We start from the raw sequence: 19,836 nt of genomic DNA on the forward strand, positions 1-19,836 counted from the left end.
TTGTATTTTATTTGATTAAAGATTTTAATAGAAAATAAATTAATGAACTTACATATACATAATCATTCTGTTTCTAGGAGTATAACTAGGTACAGTATCTACCTATAAATAACCAAATAAAGTTGTAGAAACAGCAAAAATGTAGGTTTATACAGAAGCATCAAAGCAATTTTGTCAAAGCCAAGACAATATTTAATATTACATTTATGCCACATTTGTTTATCTCATCTTGATATTTATTGAAATTCTAACATCTTCATAAAATGCATAAAACATCATGAATACTGTTGTCTAAAAGCATATACTGTACACAACATGCATCTTAATATAGATACAAATTAAATCTGAATTTCTGAATAAACAAAATCCATACATCCAGCAATATTGAAAAATGTTAAACAATGTTTCCTGTTAGCTGAATAGCAGCAAAAATATTCAGAAGTACAGCTTTAACATTTCAACACACACAAAACACCTTTGAAAAACTTAAATAATTTATTCCCCCATTATACTTAAAAGATATTCCACCTTTGCCTTATTCTCTTATGCCTTATGCACTCTGCCTTCATTAATCTATAATCAGTCTATAGCAAATTCCATATTAACATTACAGTGTAATGCACCACTAACAAATTATAACATGGAATAAAATTAGTTTGAAGCATTTAATTTGAAGGTTACAGCTACATTATTATTGTTAACAGAAATCCTTTGATCTGAGGAACTGCCTTTCAGTTCTTCCATATTTTGACTGTAAAACATTTATTTTATACAACCTTTCTTGCTCATCTTTATCAAGGGAGCCAATAATTCTGAAGGGGACTGTACATGATTTAAATGACTTAAAACATTCTCCATTCACATTAAAAAATTCTGGTATGAGCAAGGACTTCCCTAACAAAGCATATCGTAACAGTCAGGACTAACGGGCGTCTCAACCAACAAAGTCCCTCATTGCCAGAGCCCCTTGAGATCTACATGATGCAGATGTAGTTCATTCAAGTCTGGGTGATGTCACTAGCTGGTTGTGATCAGGATTCCCCTAGAGGTCTCACACAACTTGTAGAGTTACAAAGTAGAGAAGATGCACTGATGTTCCTATCTGCGTCGACTCTCCCATAAAGCACTTAGGAACTATCAGCCTAAGCACCTGGTAATTCCATATTTAATTGAAGGATTTTTTGGAATCTTCCCAATATTTAATCAAGTCCTTAGAAAACACACATTTTGAGCAAATAATTTGCATTGCCATAATTAAATTCTTATACAGGGGTGTGTATGTACCCATGCAAAAAAAAAAGACAGCTTTACTGTACACACTGCTTTCTGCACAGGGTGTGAAAACTACAGCTATCAAGGATACAAAAATGAATAATTATTCCACTGAAAGACAAGGAGGAAATGGATTCACTCACGTGAGCAAATAAAGGGTAGTGCAGGTTCTTTCTCAGTTGGTCAACAGAGCTGCCACACCAATCTTCAAAAATGTGCAAATTTGCTTGGCCCTTATACTGTGAAGACAAAAGACAGGACAGTTTTTGAGTTTTTAATTAAACACGTTTCATTAAACAAAATTACTTTCTTTTCACTTGCAGTAGTTTAATACATAATTTTATTAACTTGTGTCATAGCCTAACACGCATGCCTGAGTACTTCAGAATGATTGCCGATTCATCATACACATGACTAAGATCACAATAATTAAGTCAAATGAACCAACTATGTTATAAGATACACATATCCAGAGTGTAAAAGTTATTCTATCGGCAGTCAGTATCATTTGTCTGCAAATGACTATTTGGTATACAGTATATAATAAATGCACACAATGAATGCTCCAATCATTGAGCAAGTTGACCAAATTATTCATCCAAGCAAATATTTTATACAAATGTCAGTATCCCAGAGATAGATACATCGTAAAAAAGATCACACAGGCATGATTACAAATAAAGAAATGCTGCACAATAACTCCTTTGCAGTGGTTTAGATGATAGCTATTGCTTATTGGAATCATTATATCGATGGTTTGAACCTGGGTCCAGTTTCTAACCTACCATGACCTACAAGATTCAAGATTCCCAAAGTGGCAGTACAATTAGTTGGGCACCTTGAAAGCAGAGTCATACAGAGCTCTCTAGGCTTCATGGCAAACAAGTTTGGCTCCTGCTGGACATGTGGGCTTGCAGTGACGTCAGCCTGACATCAAAGCACTGTGGAGCCTGCAACGTGTCAACTGACGAATGGGTTATCAATAGAAACACAAAACACTGCAGACTTATTATTGGATATGCTATTACTGTCCACATTCTCTCTTTTAAAACTGTACACTGTACATTGTCTATTCTGAACAACCAAAGAACATCATTAATGAGTCATATCATTAATATGAATTAAGCAGATGAACCAATCAACTTATATCAGGAGCTGCAGCCCAAAGGAGATGTTCGCCTCTTGTGCCGGTTCTTGCACCACCAGCACAAGAACTGAAAAGACATTAATAAAGCTGATGTTCTCACTATGAATCTGGGAATTATTTTTATGCATTGTAATGCTTTGAAGAACTTCTGATCTTGCTCCAAAGTAGTTTAGAATTATGTCAGAAATATTCAGTTACTTTGGACTCACAAAACTAAATTAAATAACTTATAATTATAACTGGACTTATAACATTATAGTCTTTGTGTGACCTTTAAGACTATAAAGCAGTGAAACTTTAGGAATCCATTGCATTTTGAGTTTCAATTAACTTTATTTTCACCATAGAAAATTTCGCACACATCTGGAGGTTTACAACACATTTCTCCCCATTAGTATTCAAGGTTTATTAAACGTGATATACTGGTTTAAACGTGAACTCATCTAACCACACATTAATTATATTTCTAAGGCACAAAGTGTTGTTTACAGACATTTAAGTACTTTGATCACTTAAAGCAAAATGGCAAATCCATAAAATTACTCAAAAACTACACAAGATCAGACTGGGATCAGAACGCCAAATATGAAGCAATGACAGAGCATGAAAGGAACCATTGTAGAGAGGTGTATCACACATTCAATACCTGTAAAAGAGAGTTACAGAAACTGGGCTCAATTCCTAAAGCAATTGTGAAAAAAAGTTTGTCTTTTCAGTTTTACATCAGCCAGTTTATTAACTGATACAAAATTGTTTATATTGGTCCAGCAATACATCTTAAATAATCCAGGTCTTACCTAATCAGGAAATACACAGTCATTTGATCTGTAAAATATCAATTTTTACTTCTCATTTTTTGTAATTGTGTCTTAAGCTCAGATTTAATTATTTGAGGATCATCCCTCAAATCAAGTAAGATCTGATTTATCAACTATTCATTATTTGTAACATATTTGGACAAGGCAATGAGTATGCATTGTGCCCTTCACCCGATACTGGTGAAAATTCATTTAGTGCATTTCCATCTCCCAGGTTACCCAGTCACAGTCTGCCTCTTGTACTTTTCCCAATCAGGAAAGGTGTCACGACAGTGCCCCACAACCTGGAATCTCAACAGCTGCTTGAATGTTTCCAGGCAAACTCCATGTCATTTCTGACATTCATTTTGCCCTCCGTGTGCTATCTGGGTAATGTGCAGGGGAACAGGTAAAGATTTATTCCATGCTGATAAGAAAAGAGAACACGGTTTGGCTGGGGAGCCTTCTATATTTTGTCTCTTTTCTTTTCAGCATGGAATAAACCATTACCTGTTTCTTTGCAGACGACATGCTGATGCAGCTACCTACTTGAGCATCACCTGGGTTGTCACCACTACCTGTTTGGTGTCATAAGCCTTCTGTTGTAACAGTTAGCCTCCTGACAGGCAATAATAAATTGGACCATGACTTTTGCAATGGCTTCATTAAAAACATTATTGGCATGCAAAGGTATTTTTAACAATGATAGCAGCACGTACAATAAAAAACATTAAAACAAGTTCCAACAACATACTACCCAATACTCTTTGATGTAGAAAAGAGGTAGCCTATCGTTTTCAGAAAAAAGCCTGCAATCTTTGCCACCGATTTAAACAGACAGCACTGATACCAGCGACCCGTACAGCGAACAGTATTTTTCAGTATTTCAGTGGATGGGTGTTGAGGATTTTGAAATGCACCTGCAGTAATTTTAGCTCAAAGATTGATATTCACTCGATCTTCTTTTTCTGGAAGTTCATTAGCTTCTTAAAAAAAAGAACTAGAGACATCACACTTGCATTTTGTTGAAGGTGATTTACGAATTTTTTCAACAACTAACTTTTAAGCTTTTAAACACTTATTTTTGAGACACGATGCTTCAGATGTCAATATACACAGAGGTTTTGAACCACATCACTGATGCTTAAAAGATCATGATTTGAGAACTTTTTCAGCATGGATCAACATATCTCTGTGAACAGGTATTTTTCACACAGGAAGTCAGTTTGTTGATCCTCAAATGAACAAGAGGCTTGCACACTGCTAAAAGTGTCAGCAAGGGAAACCAAGGGAAAGGATCACACTAAATGGCAAGATGTTCACATTAATTTATTAATTTCAGACATATAAAGATGTAAGTAGAGCTATTATTGACATTAAATATGCATCAATGTCACGAAAATCTCTAAAAGCAAGTGAAACTTGAATATCCATATATGGTATTTTGCTCCTTATTTTTCGGAAGCCTATTAGATGCACTACAATAGGCAAGATATGCTTCTGAGGGCCTAGGGCCTAACTTTTGCATTACTTTGTTGAACCTAATTCACTTCTTAGGAGTAATATAGAACACAACTCACTGATATGAACCAACCTAACCTGCACATAAGAGGTATGTAAGGCAAAATCGCTTTTCTGGATTAGTTTGCTAGTGTCTTTGGATCTTTACATTGTTGACAAATTGCCCAAGGCATGACAGGCACAGTTTGAGTTCAGAAAGTACTGTGTATTACAAGGGTACATCTAGGAAAACAGGTTAAACTCAACAGTCCTGACGACTTGACTAAGGTATTTTCTGCTGGCCAGAAAGTGCCAACTTAATAAAGCTACAAGTATTTGACATTGATGCTGTCGAAGTCACAACAGACAGTGTGCTTCCATGTGTTAAGAAACAGTTTATTTCATCACTAGTTTGATGCTAATCAAAGTCAACTTCATGGAAAAAAGTTAAAAGATATTCTACAGTTGAAGAAAAAGTTAAGAGTCTATAGTTTTGTTGAGCATTAGGTGACCATCAAATAAAAGCCATGTATTTTCTCCAAGGCAGTCTAAACAAAAGTAAGGAGACAAAGGAGAGCAATAACTGTTTTCCTCTGTTTAAGTTATCCTGAGTGACCGACGGTTAAGAATTTGCCATTTTTTAGGCAGGCATCCAATTAGGAGTGAGTAGAGGTGAACAATAAACCTCCCAGAGTATCTGCTGCCTCAGCTGAAGGTCTTGAGTTAAAAACCAACAGAAAAATCAAATAACTGGCAGCTGTCAAGTCATTTTTGAGCAACTGGGAAAACTAATACACTTTTGTTATTTGCAAAAGAATAACTATATAATTGCCATATAAATCACAGTATTTCAATTAAAATTATATTTTACACTTTGAAATGTCTTCCGATAGGCATGTGATTTGGAATCTATGTTTCAATAGAATTTTCTCAGGAAAACGTGAGGTTGTTAATAAAGAGACGTTACAGATCTGGAAATGACAAGAAGGGAAAAGATGCACTTGGCTCTTCCTGATTTCGAATGGCGAAATCTGTTTGTAGTTGACAGCAGTGGCACAGGTGTTGGAGGTGTAGCTCAGTTTGGGCCCATAGAAGCAAAAAGAAATGTATATATTAATTTATTAATATATCTGGTTATACAATTTGTGTAATATGCAGAAATTCAAGTTTGATCACATTTTGCCATTTGCAATATTTTACTTAACATAGGAACCAAAATAGGGACCAGCCTCAATGATCACAATACAGCACCATAGTCTTTCTGCTAAATAAGTCTATTTAAAAATCAGTTTAGCACTGATTCATTTAAATATTAATTTGCCACGTTATTTCCTTGAAAGCTGCAGAGCTCATTCCAAACTAATCCCAACTGATTCAATGATATGCTCAGGCAGCCAAAATAAACATGAAAAAATACTCCCAACTCATTTTATTGTGTATAATAACTACTTTCTCTGGGAAGAACAACTCAAGTTCTGGAGAGCCAGAAGGCATCTGGTTCTCTTTCCACCTGACCCCTTTACTACCTAATTGAACTCAATATGTGCTTGATAGGACGAGTTGAAACATTTCCCTGCTCTTAAGAAGCTGGGGACTTAAAGAGACCTATAAAACCTGCTGGGCAGAGGCCCCCCGAAGACAGCGGTTTGGCACACCTGCTCCACATTTTTCCTGTCCTAACCAACACCTGTAACCATATTATATAATTCCAAGCTTTTTACAACTGCTACTACTGACATGTACTGTTTATATTTATTGTTGTTTTTTCATTGTGCTTCTATAGATTTTGTACCATTAAACTTCGACAAATTAATCTGAACTGCAGTAATGCTCCAAAGGATTCAAGTATGTTATGCAAAATGACCTCAAAGCAAACTTCAGTTTAGCTTAATTCTATATCCAGTGAAGACAGCTTCTTTTTTCAAAGGGACAGATGTTTTAAAAAATTAACAATTCAATTTCTATTTGAGCTGTTCTAATCATCTCAAACCTCAACCAATTTATTCCAACTTCAAAACTCAAAGAAATACACAGAAGAGACCAGCGCATTAGCCTTTTCATCAGGACTAGCAGACTGCTGGCTGAACACCGCTCAGAAGAACCAGCAGAGGTTTCAGTGCATGTGGTGGCAAGTCGCAGCACAAATCACAGAGTCAAACAAAATGTGAAGCAATGAAGAACATTCCCAGGCCTAAACTAACTGTTCAGTTCACTGGCTGCCATATCCCCTGCTCTTCTTCAGATTCAACACAGATCAGTCACTCACAAGATAAATTCCAGTGAGTTAGAGCCCAAGGACTGTCTCTACAGAGAGGAATCTCCACTACACCTCCACGTCCCGTTTACTGCAGTACTGTTGTTTTCCACTGTGCTTCTATAGATTTTGTATCATTTCAATTAGTTTGATTTTATAGTGCCAAATGCTTGCAGCACCAAAAAGCTACCTGAAATAAAACGCTCATGAGGAAGTTCAATAGGAAAGGAAAAGGTTGGAAACAGCACAGGGGGGTTCACTAGAAAACCTACATTCTTACCTCTCTCTCAGAATCACTCCTCTCTTTAGTGCTCAGGTCATTCCAGGGACTATAGTCTAAGAACAAAAGAAAAGAGAAAGTCCAAGTTAGAATATTGTTCTTTTCAGCATTAAAAAGAAAGCCCTTATCCCTAATGATTATATTCTAGCAATATTTCAGTCTTTTATTTAAAAATGCAAGTCTACTTTTCAAAAGACACACTGTATTGTTGCCAAGGAAACTTCCTCTCCCTGCTGCACAAACAGCACAGCCCTGATCTGACACAAAGCCTGGATACCAGATTTATCTGTGTGCCCATTCAATACTATAGCTTAATATCTATTTGGGGTCAAACTAATTGCATCACATACAGTACATCACAATTAATGGTATTTAACAAGGATAAGTCTATAAGGTAGTCATTTTTAAAATTTGGGATAGAGGAATCCACTGCCCCATTAATTACAGAATAAACAGAATCAATATCCACTTTTCTATAGATCAATCTTTAATGTGTTTCAACCATATTAAACTCCTTCCCATGAAACTACTGTAGTTTCCAAAGTGGAACATGAGAAATACTGAGGAATGTAAACTGATGGATCTCAGTTGAAAACTTGAAAGATCAAGAAATCAACAAAGAAGTCAAGACCAGGAAATCAGATCATCACTGAGCCAGTGATTACATTTCCTCTCAGAAACTGAACTGCTTAAATGAAATATATTGAGTAGCTTTGGCAATATAGTACTGGTTTTAGGATTTATATTTCAATTGTGCAACAGGTTTTGAAATACAGCCAAATAGCTTTGAAATTAATCATTTCAATGCATCATTACTCATTACAAAATTTTCACAAACTTCAATGTGCATTAACAGGCACATTCAGAGTCTATACGGTATATATACAGTATGATGTAATTGGGAAATAAACAGGCATTTGGTAATTTGGTAATTCTTGGTTTACGTACGTTGACCCCCTCGAAGACATCAGTTACTAGAACTAACAAGGCATGTTTGGAACAAGACCAAACTGTTACACATGTTAAGCTTTTTCAGGCTCCTGCAGAAGTGTTAAACTTTTCCCATCTCAAATTACAGTATTGGAACTACTGATAGACATCAAAGGCAGACGAACTTCAGAAACTTCAGTTCAGAAAAGCAGCTCCTGTTTGCTCGAGTTCTTCATAGCAGGAAATATTCTCTAACCCTCATTTTTATTTTCATTTGAATGAACAAGATAATAAATAAGAACAAGATAAGAAACAACTGCAGATTTTTGCACTACAGTGCAAAGAACACTGACAGAAATCAAGCTCTCTATATCATAACTGTAAGTACAGTCAAAGTACAATTAGGTTCAATCACCGTCTTCTGTTCAGTATTCAGCCTGTACCAAGCAGACTCTCCCACTTGAACCAAGTTCTTTTCCTGGGTTACTGATGCCGACTGATGTCCACTGGTAGCAGAAATCAAATCAAAGTTTATTTATCAAATGCATTTAAACCAAAGGGAAGTTGCTCCAAAGGTTTATTTTCAAGAAGTGATAAAAGTAGTTGGCAAGCTTTTATGCTTTCATTTTAGTTTTCATCTTTATTTTTGGGAAATTTAGAGATAATTATTGGGCTTCTCTTGCATAGCCTTACTGAAACCTAACATTCAGGGAAAGCCGTATGCAAATACACAAAGCTGATTCCTTGTTCTTCCTTAAATAAAGAAAAGAAAAAGGTTGGGGCTTCATGTCAGCTACCCCCCCCCCCCCCCAATGATCTTTTCTTGAAAACAAGCCTCTTTTTCCCCTGCTCGTTTATTATATTGGAACATTCCATTTCACAGTACACCCCTCCAATAGGACTCTTTTCAGTGCCCCTACTGAACCATTGCTTAGTTTCTTATATGTTTCTGTAAACACCCCTATTTTGAGCAGCTTTACAATTTCCACCTCTAAACAAGTCTAAAAAAAAGCATTTTTGGTCTCTAAGATTTGCATAACCATTGTTATTCTTCTTCTCTTTTGTATATATTACTGAAAATAAAGCAACTCTTTTTAAATAGAAGAGAGATGTTACATTCATGCTCGTCTTTAAATCTTTCTGCCAATCAGTATTGTTCCATACCATACACCATAACGGCTATTATCCTTCAGCTGCTTGGGTCCAAGGATAATAGCCTTTATGGTGTATGGTATGGAACAATAATGATTGGCAGAAAGATTGAAAGACAAAACTGTGCCAAATTCTGAATTTATATTGGTGTTTGTCAGACAGGCACTCCTAGCAGGTGAGTCATTACAGGCCCGCCTTCTTTATCACATTATTCTCTCACATATCACCTTTTCTCACATTTTTCACTAATTACACCCCTATCATCTTTCCTCATTTCCACACTACACTACTCCTCTGATCCTACACACCAGATGTCCACTTGTTAGCAGCAGAGACTGCCCATCCCACTCTTCTTCCAACAGAGAACATGGGCTCCTGTTCTCTGACTTACAACACCAACATTCACCTCTCAGTCACCCTCACTCACCCTGAGGCACAACACTCAACATTATAAGAAAAGTAACTCTTCTTACCAGTATAGAACTTCCTTCACTCTTAAAGGTTTAATCACTGATCAGGAATGTAATTTAGTTTCTGTGCATGCTGAAAAAGCTAATAGCTTACTTTAAGGGAGATTCTGAAATATTTTTTTTGAGTTGATATTGAGCAGCTGTGTCCATACTGTAAATCATCCGTGACAGTTTAGGTAGAGACGTGTGGCTAAATAAGATATCACACAAGATGGCAAGAGTACTATCTGCAGGGCCTATTTTCCCAGAAGCCAATTAACCAACTAGTACATCTTTGGATTGTGGTAGGAAACTGGAGCACCCAGACAAACATACAAAGTCCACACAGATAGCACCCCAGAAACCGAACCAAACTGCAACGCAGCAATGCTAACCACTGTGTGACCCAATATTCACATTTTAAATTTTGTACTCTGTCTCTTATGTAAAGCAATTAAATACACGTTGAAAAAGCTGTATACTACTGCCACCACCCATGAGATGTCAGTGGAAAAATGTCCATTTTGATTATTTACTCAAACCTTACAGAGGCATATGCAGTGCAATGAAACAGCAAGAGCACTGCTCATTTATACTGTGCCGATCACCCTTGGCTGACAACACTTCAAATGTGTTATATGTTGTAGAATGGGCAAGACTACATCTGACCATAACTCACACCAAAATGTAATTTTTGGAGTCAAACTTTCCATCTAAACAAATTCAAATGACGCCTAATCTCAATCCACTTTTTTGGATAACCTGTGAGTAACCGCAGGCATTTAACCTTATGCAGGACACTACAGAGGATTATCTGATCTGATCAGACCTCACAACATGTCCCAGGCACAGTAAAGGCAACATCATTCTTCAGACTTGAGTGTTTATATGCAGAATGACTGCGAAATACTGATTTGTTTATACATTAACAGGGCATTTTTTTTACATCAATGTATAAGATTTTACAGTTCAGACACATCTGACCTTCACCTAGTCCTCACCAAGTCCTAACAGTAAACACATCTCATCTCATGAGACCCATAACATTCAAATCTTCTGGAATACACAAGAAGCCATTTTCTCCAAAGGCTATGAGTCTTCCACTCTGTAAGTAGGAGAACCAGCCAAGTTCAATTCCTACATAAAATTCTCCTTTTAAACTCTTCATTATAATGACAATTTAAATTTGGAGAGGTAGAATTTATAAAAATAGTTTGGGTAATATTCAAAATGAATAAAAAAGAGTAATAAAGGAAAAATAGAAGAATAATAAAAAAGAATTAGTAAAAAAGGAACGACTACACAATAGTTCAGGTGGGTAGCTGAGTCAGCAAAGGAACAAGTAACAGGTTTATTCCATGCTGAAAAGAGAAGAAAAAACACCACCGTGGGGCCTTATGCTATTTTAAATATGCTATTTTATAGCTAATATATACAACCATATAAACATAAGGGCACATTGAGAAATCCAGAGAGGTTTTTTTAGATGTAAAGGGCACTGCAAAAGTTAGAGATACTTAGAAGGCACAAGTGTAGAAAAGATTCCACTCTGTCACATATATGAGCTAACATCATTAGAAAAATCTCCACAAATAAGTATTCACAATCCTAAAAGACACTGACAAAGTTAACCCCGAAGACTTTAGACAGGGTTGTGGGAGTATGAGGAATGGCATTCCCCTCTCATAACATTTATGTTCTAAAGCGTGGGTTTGAAGCCTCACATGCCATGCTGATTGCATCTATAGTCAAAAAAGTCATATGCACGAAAGACTGTAATAGACCTAAAAAGAGAACGGGAACTATTACAATCAAAAGAGCCAAAGCTATAGTCTATGTTTACTGAAGCCAGGGTTGACTGCATCTCGAAAAGATTAAATACATCTGCTAAAATGCAGTGATGCATCAACAATACATAGAAAACTAACCCTACAGTCCCTGTACAGACCTTCATGGTTAAACATTATTCCATTGTGGTTTGCAGTAATACTGAAACTCTAATTAAGTTTGCCATCACCTCTTCAGATACTTAACTGCACATTTTCTTGGAATTTAGAACAGCACAAAAAAGAAATTTACTTAATTTATGTTTTAGTTTCCTTTATCTTTCCATTTTATTTTTGAAACATTTCACAGTTGAAAAGGTCAAAGTGTATCTTCAAGATTAACACCTGAATGCCATTTTTAATCCCACTAAAGCCTTTCAATTTGGTTCACCGTTTTTTATTTTAATTTCACCCAAGTGCAATTGAAAACACTGAGATGTTTTTTGAAGAATAAAAGTTATAGTGTAATGTTTAGCTTTTCTGCATCAACAATTCAACTAACATGCTGTTGCTCTTCCATTAAATGTTTCCATGTAGCTCTCATTGTTTTAGCTTTGTAATTGAGTCATTACCAAGCAGATTAGTAATAACTGTACTGTGAAAACAAATCTTGACTTGCACAGTGTCACTCACCGTAAAACCAGTAGTGTTCACATTAGTAAATGAGATGACTCCACCCTTTGCAAATCCGCACTTTTCTCTGACTTTAGCTAAAGACTCTTTTGGGAACCTCACTGGAAAAAAAAGGCACTTAAAATGCAAGATAAATATAAAGGGGTTTAAAACAAGAGCGGTCCACCAGTAAGGAGTTTTTTTTACATTTTGTCGCACATTTTATCATGTACTGTAGACTGCCCAATTAAATGTTTTTCCCCATTTCTATATTTGTGAGACCCGCACCAAAAGATATCTTCTGACATAAAAATTTTGATTAAGAATGTTTATCTTTCTCTTTTTTGTTCAAACAACCAGTCTGGCACTTTATAATTAATGTAGATTCTTAAACAGAAGATAGTTTAACTTTGTTTAATTTTTTACTAAAACTGAGGGTGGTGGGAAACTCATTAAATACAGACGTTAAAGACAAAATATACAATGTCAAGTAATTGTCATCCGTAAAGGGAAAGATCAAGCCTGCCCATTATCACTGATAGCAAACAAAGCACAGTCACACAAACACAATGCACAAATAACACGTACAATGAATATACAATAACATTCCTTTTCTGTGTTTTTGATTCCTCAAGACAGAAACTGACTTTCAACATCTAACAGTTTGTTTGTCCTAATACAATGACTATCTTTTTTGTAATCATTTGCTCTTGCTGTTTCTTGCGGTGCCAGCTTTAACATTCTACATTTCAAAGAGCACAACAGGAGCATCAAGTTGCTACATGTCCATTTTAGCTTTTGGATTTGAATGAATGCTAGCTGGGTCCACCAGAGATATCCCTCATATTATACCTAGAAATCATGGGTTTACTTTTCTATCTACTTCAGTTTAGCTCAGAATCTCAATGAGCACAGACTAATATTGTTATTTATGTAGTAGAATATAAAAAAGCATGCGTGACTTTCTAAAATTATTGTTACATTGAAGCTGGTGACAGAGTTGTAACCGATTATCAACATGAAAATGTATATACAAGTGAAATGAAAGAGTTAAACATATTTCTATGATATAGATCAAAGTTGTCTGTGCCAGTTCTGTTCTCTATAGTATGAACTTGACAATAGTACCTGGAGAAATAGAGGAACTCATCTTACAAAGAAGATGTCCATAACATGACAGATTACTGAAATAGCTCCATTAGTAGCCATTTTACCCAAAAGGTTCCCAAAAGAGTCTTTAGCTAAAGTCAGAGAAAAGTGCGGATTTGCAAAGGGTGGAGTCATCTCATTTACTAATGTGAACACTACTTGTTTTACGGTGAGTGACACTGTGCAAATCAAGATTTGTTTTCACAGTACAAGTATTACTAATCTGCTTGGTAATGACTCAATTACAAAGCTAAAACAATGGGAGCTACATGGAAACATTTATTGGAAGAGCAACAGCATGTTAGTTGTATTGTTGATGCAGAAAAGCTAAACATTACACCATCATTTTTATTCTTCAAAAAACGTCTGTGTTTCAATTGCACTTGGCTGAAATTAAAATAAAAAAACAGTGAACAGTGAACCAAATTGAAAGCCTTTAGTTGAGACTAAAAATGGCATTCAGGTGTTAATCTTGAAGATACACTTTGACTTTTCAACTGTGAAATGTCTAAAAAACAAAATGGAAAGATAAGATCACTTTATTAACTTTATACAATTTCTTGCATTAGGAATTCATCTTTTTGCATACCCCAGCTTGCCCTCCATGAGACACACGGACATGGAGAGAAGCTTGGGGTTAGAACGCAGGGTCAGCCATTGTAAAGCACCCCTAGAGCAGTTGGGGTTAAGGGCCTTGCTCAGGGGCCCAATGGAGTAGGATTCCTCTGCCGGCCACAGGACTAAAACCAGCAACCTTCCAACCACAGGCGCAGATCCTTGGCCACAGAGCCACTGCTCCGTGCCATAAGATAAGATACAATTTCTTGCATTAGGAATTTGTTTTTCACATACCCCAGCTTGCTCTCCATGAAGACACACAGAGAGAAGCTTGGGGTCAGAGCGCAGGGCCAGCCACAGGCACAGATCCTTAGCCACAGAGCCACCGCTCCACCCCTTTGGTGTAAAATAACTGAGACTGAAGTATTTGGGTGGCATAATCCTAATAAACACACAATGTTATTTTCCCAGTTGTACTTAAGGAAAGTAGGGATGTTTTTCATAAGCCTTTAACTAGGATAATTCATCTGTCATGAAAGGTGGGGACTGTACACATAAATTGGACAACTGCAAGTGTGACAGCAATTCACAAAAGGAGGACTAAATTAAGTAAAAGGTAATTACAGACAAATCAGTCTTATTCCTGTGACAAAGGTATGGAAATGAAAACAGGGTAGAAGTAAATTTACAAAATAAAGGCACTGAACCTGGATTTAGGGAAGGTAAATTAACTAATACAAGAAATTCAATAAGCACCAAAAACAGTAAAGAGACTTAAAATATATTATACTATAATGTGCAAGAGGCTAAATGTAAAAGACTAAAATTTTAAGGAGTAAAGATAGTGTTAACCCACGGGATTACTTCAGACTCATTAGTAAAACTAGGATACGAGTTCATAATTAAATGAATTGGATGGAGTAAATGCAGTGCATGTCACTTTAAAAAACACAGCACTACTAGCATCACAAATGCAAACTATTACAATAAAACCTTATATAAAATGTCAGTGGTGTTAAGCCTCAAAAAAACGAATTATTGTACCAATCACAGTATAGTGCAGGAGTCACAAGAGGCACAAGACTATAAGGAAGGGGTGTCAAAGATTGGGTTTTTGGGAAACAATCAATTCTGTTGAGGAACACAGGGCAGACCTGGACACATGCAGCAGTAGAAGAGACTTATTTAAATCGAATGAAACAGCAAGGCTTACAATACTGAAGGTAATGGAGTTTAATGTGACAAAAGCCTCTGTACTGCAAGACAACCTGTGCTTTAATTGACTGTAGTTCAGGAGTCGGCTGCAGGCTTGCTATTTAAATACATGGGGACTTGAGAAGCTTTCTGTTGCTCTGGGTAGTCTTTCTGGTTCACTCATCTTTTTTCTCATCATAAGAGGGAACACGCACCCTAATTTAGACCTGCACTTACTGATTGAGAACAGTCATGTATGTTGACTTTTCACCTTGAGTGTTTTTGTAAAATACATCAATGATAAGGAATCACTGAAGCCAGAATCAAACACGTTTAGCGCCTCAATCAACCCAAGGCTTCTGGAAAAATAAAGATAATGGGATCCTTGATCAGGTTTATTTTTGAAAACAGATATTCACAGAGTATTACATGATGTGAGCTGTTCTGCCTGTGTTCTTCACATCTGCTTATTTCTGACATGTCTCAGTATTTTTATCATATTCAGGAGAGGTCATAAAAAAGATCAGGTAGTACTTATCAGGGAAATCAGACTCCTGTAAAGTCCTTGAAAAACTAAGCACATATACAATATTAGGTACTCAACAAAGCTGTACAAAAAAGGGTCTTATCATTCCCGCTTGCATGTCATTTAATATTGCACTTTGAGTTTGACATAAAATAGCTTCTAAAAGATTGAAATAAAGCTTTCACTTGGTACAATTCTGAATATGACTGAGGAATATATCAACAGAGTAACAGTTACTCACAAAAGTAGTCAGTTTCTTTAATATATTTATAGATATTTGCCAAAACCAACAATTAAACACGCAATTAAAGGATAGTAAATTAACCCAACTACTAGTAAATTTAAGTTTAAATTTTATAAAACCAAAGTCCACCCCAAGATTATGCTAATTCATATATATCAATATCTTAGGAAGTCCAAAGAGGCAGAACTACCACTATTTAGGATTATTATGAGTTGATATTTAAATAAGAAGACACTGTTTTCCTACACTAAATGCATTCTACCTCGTCAGTTAGTGTATACATGTGGTCTCTTAAGAAAATGTGCATCTCAAGGCAGCATTTATGTCATCACTATTAAAATGTGGAATGGGAAACATGAAAGCACAAGTCAAAGACCAAGTCATACATATGCAATAAATGATGTGTCTTATATTAAGTTCACAACAGGACTTTTGTTACAGAGAGCAGTAAAACATTTCAAAGAATGACAACTGTATGGCTGCTTTCAAAAAATGTAGTAGAATGTAAAAAAGCATGCGTGACTAACAGATGAGTCATGAACGAAATTAACTGGTTTTAAAATAGTCAACAATATCCATGATCTGTGAAATAAAACGTTATTTTTATGAAGAAAAAAAACAGCTTTGTTTTTGTCAAAAAATAGTTTATATACCAAAGCAAAATTAAAATGTGATTATTTAAAGCATTACATAATTATATACAATGATTAATACCATGTTTTGCCATCAGTTGATTAACACCCCTATACAGTCCTTAACGTCCATATAGTCATAGAAATACTGAAGTTCCACTAATGTGATCAATTCATTTTTTTGCCTCATTGGAAAATCCATCCATTTTCTACCAGCTTCATCCAATTCAGGGTCGTCAGGAAGCCGTAGCCTATCCTGGTAAGCAATAGATGCATGGAGGGAATACACCCCTGTACAGGATGCCAGTCCATCATAGGACAGAGACACAGACACGCACGCAATCACATCAGTGCCAGTTTCCCCAGCAACCAATTAACCTGCCAGTATGACTTTGAACCGCGGACGTAATGAAACCCGCATGAACACGGGGAAAACATACAAACTCCACACAGATAGCACCCCAGGTCCAGACATGAATGCAGGGTCACAGTGCAGCGAGGCAGCAATGCTAACCACTGCACCATTGTGTCGCCCTTGTTAGAAAATACCCAACTAAACTGCAATGAAAAGTTATGAAATTAATAGAAGCATCTAATGAAAATGTAGATTAAAAGCTGATGAATGCACTAAAAGGTCATTCTGTGAGCAACCACACAAAACTATATCCACAGTGTACACTGTACATGGACAGATATTCTGTATTTTGCACAATCTGCCAACTCTCTAGTTAGACCATAACTGAAACAGAAGAGCAACATGCAACATCTAAGAAACACAGGAGCTGAAGGGCTCCGAGACATCACCTTATTCAAAATAACACAAGTGACAGAAAGTCAGGAATGTTGGAACACCGTTATCTAACAGAGACATTTGTCTCCCCAGATATTTCCCTAGAAAAACTAGATAAACCTAAGCTAAGTGAATATCATTATAACATTGTCAGCGTACTTCTCTCTCTCAGCCACTCCGATGCTTCTTTTGATTAGTTCTTTTTTTCCCTTTTTCTGCTGAGTCAAGGTCACTTTTATCCCTATACATTTCTCCTACTACTTTGTTTGACTGGGCCGTTGAAACCATTTGGGTTGCTTTTTCGTTCAACATTTGTATATAATTTGAATATATTTGCCCAAAGCCTCCAGCATAAAACACTAATACATGGTTTAAGTATACAGAGCAACTAGATTCTGAAATCTTGCCATGTAAACTCTGCAATCAGATCTGGAGTCAGGTTTCCATCACTAATCCCAGTAATCCGATGACAATATCTGAATTTGCCAACATGGGCTAGTCAATTCACGTCATTTCAAATCTGACCCCCGCCTACAAACCTTTGACAAAGTACAAGCACATTTCATATACATATTGTAAATTTCCCTGGATAAGCAAGAATGCCCACTAAGAAAAAATGTAATATTAAGAATAATAAAGAAATAAAAGAAAGTGTGGAGAAAGAAAGGAACTGTAGATGTCCCAAAGAACACCATCTAATCTAAGAAGCATGGTGGAAGTAGTGTTTTGTCCTGGGCATGGATGGTCACTTCTTGAATAACTACTAACTGAAGAAAGCAAGCAGCAGAACAAACTTTATAAAAACATTTGGTCTACTCGCATATAAGAAAATGCTTCCAAGTTATTTGGTAGTGCATCACTGAGCCGCACAATGACCTAAAGCATACAGCCAACCAGAGTTTGCCAAGTGAAAAAGTGAGAATCCAAGACAGGAGAAGTCAATATCGAGATTTAAAACAAACTGAATACACATTCTATGAGAAAAAAAGCAGTCAGAACATCCCAAGAATAGGCAAGAACTAAAAATGGCTGCAGCACAGGCTTAGCAAAGCACCTTAAATGATTTACATACTGTAGAGCTTGGTAAGATCAATAAGTCATAGAATTCATGCCGTTATTGCCTCAAAGACAACTGAACGAGTCTGATACAATCACTTGAAATCATTGGGTTGACCACGGAGTACGAGTTTGTTCTAATATAATCAAATCCATGCATGTAATTGCCCAAAATAAAATGTATATTATAATTTACTAATTATTCACGTTTCCTCAAGATCTCAAATGATACATATTAACACTAAAGCAACTTTAATAATAATAATAAATAATTGCTTACACTTATATAGCGCTTTTCTGGACACTCCACTCAAAGTGCTTTACAGGTAATGGGGACTCCCCTCCACCACCACCAATGTGCAGCCCCACCTGTATGACTTTCGTATGTTTTGGTTCCCAAGCTAACAATTCCTCATTTCCCCCCACCATGTTTATACCTGTCCTGTCTGCATTTGTTTTACAGTTTCCAGAATTATCTATAAATTTGGTTCACAGTCCAGTGCATAATAAGCACTTCATTTATTTTTTATGTGTTCCATTCACTTAGATTGCTACCTACCACACTACCTCTATGATTTGTTTACCTGAGTTTTTTCACATCTCTTTTCATCTCCCTTTCCCACATCACTTACCAATACTCACATTTTCTTGTCTTCCTTAAACTAAAGTAACCCTCCCCTCACTTTGCCTTATATTCCTGACATCTGCCATTATCCCCCACATACCTGAAGAAGACTCCACAGCCTAAATGTTGCATCTTTTCCATTTTGTTTTACTTTTCCAATGTGGACTAAATACTTGTTCAGATGTGCTTAAGCTCCTCCTTAGCCTAAGTAAACACCATTTAGAAAGACCAGAGAACACACTTCCTGCCACAATACTTTTCACTAAGTTGTGTGACTCATTGTTGCCATGACAGGGTTAGCTTCAACAAGTTGTATCTGCTCACTTTTTTCCCCACACCCTGTTTCACTGTGTATTTCACATTGGGTTGTAAAATCTTACCGAGTATCACATTGCCATTTGTTATTCTACAGCCTTTCAAATACTTATAGTATTTCGCAAAGCTATTCAATATACCTTGTACAGTGTAATTCTTATCTTTGGAATACAATGGGTCAAATTTTCTTACTGAATGCTTTAGAAAAGAAATTCATACTACAAGCAACAAGAAAGGTGTTAATGCACAGAGTCAATCCATAACTGAAGCACTTCAATTATTCTTAGTTTTAAAGTTTGGTGCCAAACTTTAAAATGTACTGTATGACAAACCATTCAAATTTAAGTGAAGTGCACATAATACTAATGGGATGTTCTGCATAAATCCATTTAGAAATCTAGCAGAATGTGTCATGTTTCTAGTGTGCACAGTATGTATTAAAACCCGCAGGAATGCCTGTCATTTATTCCCAATGGTGCTGTAAAATAAAAACACATTACAGGTAATACATAAAATGCCTATTCATGC

The 19,836-nt window shown here is 36.2% G+C and overlaps 1 protein-coding gene across 2 annotated transcripts in view; it reads right to left on the bottom strand.

The window, feature by feature from the left end:
- Positions 1–19,836, bottom strand: part of b4galnt3b (beta-1,4-N-acetyl-galactosaminyl transferase 3b) — a 91,919-nt gene that overhangs the window by 47,590 nt on the left and 24,493 nt on the right. For both annotated transcript variants that reach the window (XM_015353256.2, XM_015353257.2), the window contains exons 2-3: positions 7,251–7,306; positions 1,416–1,511 (exon numbers count right to left, since the gene is read on the bottom strand). In XM_015353256.2, coding sequence (XP_015208742.2) covers positions 1,416–1,511; positions 7,251–7,306 — 152 coding nt within the window. The remainder of the gene's footprint in view (positions 1–1,415; positions 1,512–7,250; positions 7,307–19,836) is intronic.

Source organism: Lepisosteus oculatus, chromosome 7 (assembly GCF_040954835.1).
Source record: "Lepisosteus oculatus isolate fLepOcu1 chromosome 7, fLepOcu1.hap2, whole genome shotgun sequence".
Taxonomy (NCBI): domain Eukaryota; kingdom Metazoa; phylum Chordata; class Actinopteri; order Semionotiformes; family Lepisosteidae; genus Lepisosteus; species Lepisosteus oculatus.